General features: G+C 48.5%; 1 protein-coding gene across 1 annotated transcript in view; it reads right to left on the bottom strand.

Annotated features, from left to right (window-relative positions):
* PRDM16 (PR domain containing 16) overlaps positions 1-8,111 on the bottom strand; it is a 35,996-nt gene that overhangs the window by 5,941 nt on the left and 21,944 nt on the right. The window contains exons 7-8 of the mRNA XM_010142108.1: positions 6,499-6,668; positions 5,489-5,566 (exon numbers count right to left, since the gene is read on the bottom strand). Coding sequence (XP_010140410.1) covers positions 5,489-5,566; positions 6,499-6,668 — 248 coding nt within the window. The remainder of the gene's footprint in view (positions 1-5,488; positions 5,567-6,498; positions 6,669-8,111) is intronic.

Raw genomic sequence — 8,111 nt, 5'->3', positions numbered from 1 at the left:
CTACACGACAGAGTTATCTGCACACACAGAAAACTCCAGATTTATTTGCAAACTTCCTTGTGGTACTCCAGACAAGGCAGCACAGCCTGCCTTTGGCGGTAATTATGGTTATTATTACAGTACAATAGCTCCCAAGAAACACACCGTTGTTTCCAAACAGGATAAGATTTACTCCTAGGCAGTGAATATCTGGTTCATGATGAAAAATGTGGAATGTAAGGGGCCAAGCCAGAATGTTTAGGGAAACTGCTGAGTGAAGAAATGTTCCCTCTTTGAAACAAAGCTTTGCAGGACCCATGGTAGAGGTGCTGGAACCTTGTTCAAGGTGGCCACCCCCTCTCTGGATTCAGATCCCCTCCAAATCAAAGCAAGGCTCCGCTGAGCCGTGGGGCTGGTGCCCAGCCCGCTCCTGCTCCAGCGCGGAGCCAGGAGGCAGCCGGTGGACTGAAGAGGGCAGCTTTGAGCCACCACGGAGCGGTTCTGAAGGTACAGAAAATCTAACTCCTCTTTGAATCCGCCTGATCCCTCATTAGATCTCCCTTTAAACACGTCACTTGTACCTCAACAAAGCCGCTTTCCTCACGGCTCTACTTCCAAAACCCACGAGAAGCAGAATCCTTTCTCCGCTAAAGCCCTCCGCAAACCCTGGGCACTCACGGAACAAAACACAACCTGTTCTTAAACCCTGGTGATGCTGGAACAGAGCCACTGGCCTTGACAGAACTGCTCCATGTTCCTCTAACCGAGGAACCTCTAACGGAGGGCAAAGCTTGTCCCACTGAGCTCAGCTCCTCTTTGACTCAGCCTGGAGGGGCTGGTGCCCAGTCCAGGGATGCCGTCAGAACTTCTCCTGTGCCTGCGTCATTCACGTACGACACTGGCTTTGCCTTGACACTAAGGGCACAGTGCTGTTCCTACAAACACAACAGGTTCAAACGCAGGACAGAGGTGTGAGCTACGCTGTGAAACACACACACAGTTTCCAGATGTGCTACAGCTGTGATATTTATTTGGGCTCCAAAAATAAATTGGTATTATTTTTGGAAATCGCAGAGATACATTTACGAAACCCTCTCTCTCGTTGAATGTTTATGGATTCCATGTCCACCTCCGAATTTCCTCCTGTTAAATCACCAAAAAGAATAAAGATTTTTCAAATAATGAACCTCTATTATGATTAACCCAGGAAAAGAGCAAAATTTCTTTCTAAACCACAGTTTTCTCAGACTGCAGAAGTTTTTCATTTTTTCAAAAACCACGAATTGAACAACTGAAGAGAACAAGACGTAATTTGAACATCAGCACGAACAAGCACAGTTTACACATGGGGAGTTCGTTAAACACGCACAGGTTCCCAGCTCGTACTCTCCTAGTGTCGGCTAGCGACCAGCGCAGCTGCTTGCCGGAGCTGCCAGGCTTCGGCCGCTTCTGCGGCTCAGCACTTCAGAAAAAACGGAATGTCAAGACCTGCCGATACCCCAATATTCCAGTGGACATTCACAAACAGTTCTGCCCAGATTAGTTCTCTGGGCACTCTATCAGCAGCCCTCACGTCGTCTCTGCAGTGCTTGAGGTCTTCCCTCCCTGCCTGTCCCCACCAGCCCCGTGCCCCTCTAAGCCAATCTCTCCTTTACTTGGGTTCGGGGGCACCGGGGCTGCAGAGCGTGGCCAGGCGTACGCTGCTCTGGGTACCCGGCTGGGTCTCGCCTACATCACTCACCCGAGCAGCTCCCGTGACTTCAAAGGGAGCGTTTGCGTGCGCCAGGCAAGAACAGCCTGGCCTCCTGCACGTCAATTTATTTAGATGTTCAGGAAGCCTTTGAAAAGCTCCCTTTGACAGGCCCTCGCTCTAACCATGAGCTATGTGGATCCAGGTTTGGGTACGGAGCAAGGATAAAGAGCTTGTTAAAAAAATAGAAAACAGAGGGGCGTTGGAGAGGAGCCCTAGCTGATGTCTGAAAGCAGAGGGATAAGGAGACGCACCGCGCTGTTTGTGGTCCCAGAGGGGTCAGTACTTGGATCTCTGCTGGATTTAATCTAAATAAATGACCCAGACAAAGGAACTAGCTTAAATTCGGGGAAGAGTGAATGCAGAGGCAGGAGAATAAAACTCAGAAGCCGCGGTATTTGCTTTGTAAACACACTGACAAAATTCTAGTAAAGTTTCTTCCTTATCAGTTTAAAGTAACACACCAATGGGCTAAAAAAATATAAAGGGGGAGTGAATGATGGCTAAGAAGGAGCCAAAGCTGGAACCCGGGAGCCCTGGGGAACACAGAGCTTGAGGGGCTCGGATACCTCCTATCGTACAACTGGAAGGGGAAAAACAGACAGCAAAGGCCAGCAGCGTAAGAACGAGCACCGGGGCGAACCACTGCGTGACTCCGGCAGCTCAGTAACAGCCGCGTGTGACTGGGCAGCAGCGGGTACCGTGCTTTGGAAGGTTTCAACAGCACGACAGCACTTGCAAATTATACACTTATTGGATGATCAGTGTGAGCTGTAACAAAAACCCACGGGCAGCTACTCCTCCTCCAGGAAACTCCTTAATCACAAGTGCATTCGTACCAGGGATGAGCTTAGGCTCTGTCTGAAAAAAATCAGAAACCAAGAAAGCAGAGATTTTGATTGAACTATGTGCAAGCTTCAACGACACGGTAGTCGTCAGCTTCACTTGTTAGCTTGAGCTTAATGCAGATAACAGGACACAGGGGCCTCGAAGGAAATGAAAGAAAAACAGATTCAAAACAGCCGTCAGGAAGCACATCTGTACAGGAGGAATCGCAGGCGGTGCTTCAGCACCGCGTGTAATTCAAGAATCAATTAGAGGGTGTCCTGGAGAGAACGGGCGTTTGAGGAAAGACAATAAAGTCTTGCTGCATCAAACAGCTTTTAGTCGTTCCCACTCCAGGTTTTATGTAGTTCATGTGATTCTGCGATTGCAGAGGATGGAAACAAAACTGAGCAGCAAGCCTACAATTTCGGCACAGGCTTCTGTTCGTGGGCTCCGCGTGTAAGGAGCTTCACTAGAAACTGCCTCTCCTGGGTTCTGCTTGCGGAGCTCAGAACAACAAAGCCCCGTTTTTCACAGCTGGATTTCCAGGTTTTTTTTTTTTCTTGACGCAGTTTTACAAGCCAAACTTACTTTGCATTTCTCTGAAAGGAAGGGTTAAATTTGACCGTCATTTTTACCGCTGGGCGTTGAAATACACACTACCAAATCTGAGATCGGCTGTGCAAGAGTGAAAAGCAGCATGTCACTGCAGCTATATCGAATGTGACTTTGAGTCTCTCCAAATCAGCTGATTTTTTAGGAAGCGAAGTGCATTACCGGATATTTCTTACTCTTCAAAACAGATGTAGCACTTTCCCTTTACAAAAAGAATTAATTCACCTCCTTATTGCACGTGTGCTATTAATTCCTATTTTATACAACTTAAATAGACACCGAGGAAGCTTAAGTGACTTGGTAAAACCCACAACATTTATCAATGACAACCAGGAATCAAAGTCAAAGCTCCTTATTTTCTGGCCTGCCTGTGTCCTGATCTACACTTGGACCTTTGGTCAGTTTACGTCAGGTTTAAGAACATTCTAATTTGTACTTGAATATTTAACACTGACAGAGTCAGAAGAAAAACATTTCAACAACCAAAACAAAAGTCCTAAGAAAGAAATCAGTAAAGCACTGGAAAGTCAGCAACCTCCTTTTACCTGCATAAAGCCGGCACTTAAAAAACAAGCTTTCAGAACAGTTATTGCTGCAAAAGTTGGAAATCTCGGTTCTCTGAGAGCAAAAGAAAATCAATGATAATTAAGCTCTTCTGTAAACGAAGCACTAACTCTCAGGAGTGCGATTATAATGCAACATTGTCCAGAAGTCAAACCTCTCTTACAAAAAAACCCACACAGGCTGTTCTCTGGGAGAAGACCAGATCAAATAAATCTCTATTTTCCTAACCTTTGTTAAGTGGCGGCTCTCCTTTTTTGGAAGAAAACCGAACTAACGATCTCTGAACAATCGGGAGCCGCGCTGCAGCCAGCCAGGGGTGCGCAGGGAACACGCAGCATTCAGTCGAGGCGTATCAAATAACGCAACCGAAAACAGCAGAACAGGGAATGGTTCCAAAATACCTGTCTGCTTTGGAAAGGGGGAGTATTTGTGATTTACCTAATGTCTCCACTCAGAACTCTGTACGAGTCCAGAGCATTCGGACTCCGTGTGTACCAGGGATGACAGGGTGGGAGAGCAGCTCCTCAAGTTAAACTCAGCATTAAAACTGGATGTGTTTGCCCACTCGGCCTTTTGCTGCTCATAAATTTCTGCTTCTCTTTCTGTAATAACCATTGCGTTAGCTTTGTTGTGAACTCGCCCCTGTGTACGGAAATACCACAATATTAGCTACCAAAAATGAAACGGTTTGAATTGTTCCCATTGTTCGACAACGCACAGAACATGCACGCTATGGAAAACACAACGCTCCGTTTCAGCGAGCTCTCTGTTCATCGGTCACTCGCTTCTGCTCTTACACGTACTTGTACTAACAAGAAACCAACCAAAGCATCTTTTTTGCCCAACTTTTTTGAAACTCACTGCAAAGCACTACGAGAAAATTCTGGGGGCAACAACTCCCCCTTGATCTGCCATGAGAAATACCCCTTCATACACCTATACACACACACACACACACACACACACACACACACACACACACACACACATGCACTCTGGCGTGTATTTTCTCCTGGGTTTTATCATACTTGAACCCCTCGCACAGGCAGGGGGCCCAGTGCCGGTGTGTGCTCGGGCTGGATGGCTCTGCCAGGGCGCAGGGTGCTGTCAGGGGAGGACACAAGCAGTTTGGGGTGATGTGCCCTTTGGCACAGCCACAGCACACACTGAAGAACAGAGCTCAGACCACCCTGTCCACAGCCAGCAGCGAACGGGGGCTCAGGCACCTGCCTTAAAGACCCACCGAGCCCCTGAACCAGGGTGTGAATTCCCCACTGACCACTCGCTGTGACTGAAGGGAGGACACTCCCGAACTTCGACTTCCGAGCATACAGAGCTTGCCCTTCTTGATTTTTGATCCACTACTCCAGGCACTTCTGATGTATATTAGGAAAAGGAAAAAAAAATAAATCCATCTAGGTGCAGCAGTTAGCTTAGTGGCAAGCCCTTCAAACCAGCCCGAATTTCAGAGGCATTCAGCACCTTCAGCAGTCCTTGAGATGAATGGTTAACACTGCAAATCGGAGCACTCGTTTGCCAGCATACAGCGAAATGTAAGTTAAGTGTCTATCTTCAGGCTGCCAAGCCTGATTATTTTGGCGGGCACACATAATATACAACCCCATGAATCACTGCATGTAACGCTACAGGACCGCGGGACTGTGCTGGCTCGGCTTTCTAGAAAGGAGGGAAAGTAACAGAGCGGTGAATGGGGGGTGTGCTGGGAAAGGGGCTGTGTCTGGGGGCCAACATCACCTGTAGGGCTGTTCTCCAGTGTGTGTCCGCAGGTGCCTCGTCAGGTTTGCCGAGCGTGGGAAGATCTTACCACAGTACCTAGATGGGGAAAGACAAAGTAGCCATGAGTCCACGAAGGTCCTGCCACACCGCATCGCTTACAGACCACTTCGATACTCTTTTGCTGAGTTTCTTCCATCTATTTTTCTAAAAGCTTTTTGGATGCACGGAAGCTTTGGACCTCCACAAGCTCCCACAGCAATGAGCTCCTCTGCTGAGCGGTGTTGTGCTCTGGAAGAACCTGCTGCATGTTCAAACCCATCCCTCAGCAACCGCACTGGATAACTAGCTGCATTAAGATGAAGTGTTTAGTCGCTGCCCTATCGTAGGTAGAAACCTCAAATTTCTGAAATTTGAGTCCATAGTTTTTGTGGCAAAGTTGAACACAAGCAATACATCCAAAAAAGTATATCCCTGCTTCCTGCACCCCAGAAAAACGCAGTGAGAGCCACCACAAGAACCTCCGGTAGCTGCAGGTAAAACTGCGTAAGGAGATACAGGCTTTTATCCCCAGTGATCAGCTCCGATGTGAGCCTTTGGAGCTGAAATGGATACAGAAATTCTGTTTGAAAAGGTTGTTTACTGAAAGCCATTTTTTAAATGCCATAATTTCGCATAGCTGAGATGGGACATGGCTGAGACCACACTCACAAACTGCGGCATTTGCTACCACACACAAGAGACTTGGCTTGGAGAATTCTGTTTGCTTGAGACTCTCCAGATCTGCTCTTGAGGTTATTAAAAATTACAAAGAAAATAGAAGATGCTGATTTTCTACCAGACAAAACAAGCTATTTCAGAGTGAGTTAGTCATCAGAATGCTCTGTTCTAATTCTGCCTTCTTCCCCTCCCAGCCCTTCGAGACGGTACAGATGTCGGTGTGAAGTGGCTCTGTCGCATGCTGGCAGTCTCCAGCGCTGCCCCAACAAGCTGGGGGCACAGTGTCGCTTCTGGGGTGCCCAGGCCCTTACCTGCAGGTGTACCGCTCCTTGCCCTTGCGCAGGATGGGATCGGAGAGCGTGGGTGGTGGAGATCGGAAGTTGAACGGGTGGTGTGGAAGGGGCTGCAGGGAAGTGCCAGTGTCTGCCTTCATGGCTGCGAAACTCTCCAGTTTCTCTGTCATTGTTTCTATGGCTGACATCTACAAGCACAAGGCGAGACTTGTCATAAAAACCCACAGGAAGAACAACATCTGATACATAAAACATGTCTTTCAGCACTAGCACACTGGTCCGAGCCTGTCGCTGATGTTTGCCCTCACTCTCAGAAGCTGGCTGCACAGCGTGGAGCAGGGGCGCTGAATCCAGCCAGGATGGAGAGAAGGTGTATCAGGCTCTGAGGAAGCAGAAAAGGTACAAGGGGCAGAGGCACGCGGTAAGCTCAGACCTCCAAAATTAGGCACTTGTCTGCCTTCTGCAGCGTGCACAGGCTTACTCTCAGCATTTCAGATTTAAAATTATCTCAGAAAATGCCTGGCTTCCCCTTCTCCAGGGATGACACTGAAATCAGTCACCGTGGTCAACTGCCGAGTGTAGAACTCACTGCTCAAATCCTCCTCTCAAGCTCAAAACAGAGTCTTGGAAAGCAAGGAGCTTTGATTTCTCCTGCAGCACCCACTACCCTCACCCGGGCTCAGAGGGACAGCAGTGGCGAGCTGCGGGCAGGCAGGTGATCCCGGGATAGAGGACAGAGAAGTTCTGGGCAGGAGGCAGAAGAATCCTGGCTGAAGTGGAGTGAGAGGAAGCACGGGAATGTGTGACCACTGATGAGGTAGCTGAGACAAGGAGAGGCTGAGCGGTGACAAGGGAGCAGCTGAGGAAGAGGAGGAGTTAAGGACCACTCAGGATGGAGTGGGATCCACAAAGAGCTTGCCTAGCCACGAGGCCAACATTTCAGTGATATGTACAACAGGTTCAGAAGCCAGTAAAGGTGATGGAAGGGTGGGTGGGAGATGGCTGAGCTTCCTGGAGTGAAGGGACTTCCAGCCAAAATACTCTGCGTGAGCTGCGGCTGGATGAGTTACGGTTGGTAGGACAATGACCTGAAATGCAGTGAAAGCCTGTTCAGATGGGAGCGGCAGGAACGCGGGCCAAGAGCTGTGACACCAAATGGAACCTTTCTGGGTGCCTTTGTCAGCTTTAGCTGGTTTGACTCAGCAATGGCCACTTTCTCCCATATACACTGGATTACATACCGCACCAGAACGAGGGAGCTAGGGGAAAACCTGGAGAAAGGGAGAAAGAGATGAGAAGGAGAAAGCAAAAAAGGAAAGAAAAAAGTCGGCCTGACTGCAAAAAAAGATATGCATAAATCCTACCTAAAGGAAACCACTTTTACTTTCATTAGAGCAAACCAGGAAATCCAAATCCAAGAGAGAAATGGAACTCGGAGGACTACGCCGACATCTCAGCGTTCAATTTCATGCACTCTTGAGAGCACTTTCAAGACACCAAGCAGAAAACACGGATAAAACAAACAAGGCAGCAATAAAACTGCCTTCTCACCACAGATGACATCACCAGGAAAGAAGGGAGCACTGGGGGGAGTGGGAGCCTGACTGGCGAGTCAGGCCGGGAGCGGGGGG

This window comes from Buceros rhinoceros, unplaced genomic scaffold (assembly GCF_000710305.1).
Source record: "Buceros rhinoceros silvestris isolate BGI_N320 unplaced genomic scaffold, ASM71030v1 scaffold31638, whole genome shotgun sequence".
NCBI lineage: Eukaryota > Metazoa > Chordata > Aves > Bucerotiformes > Bucerotidae > Buceros > Buceros rhinoceros.
The sequence above is the reverse complement of the archived record's forward strand: the minus strand, read 5'-3'. Positions and strand labels throughout refer to the sequence as shown.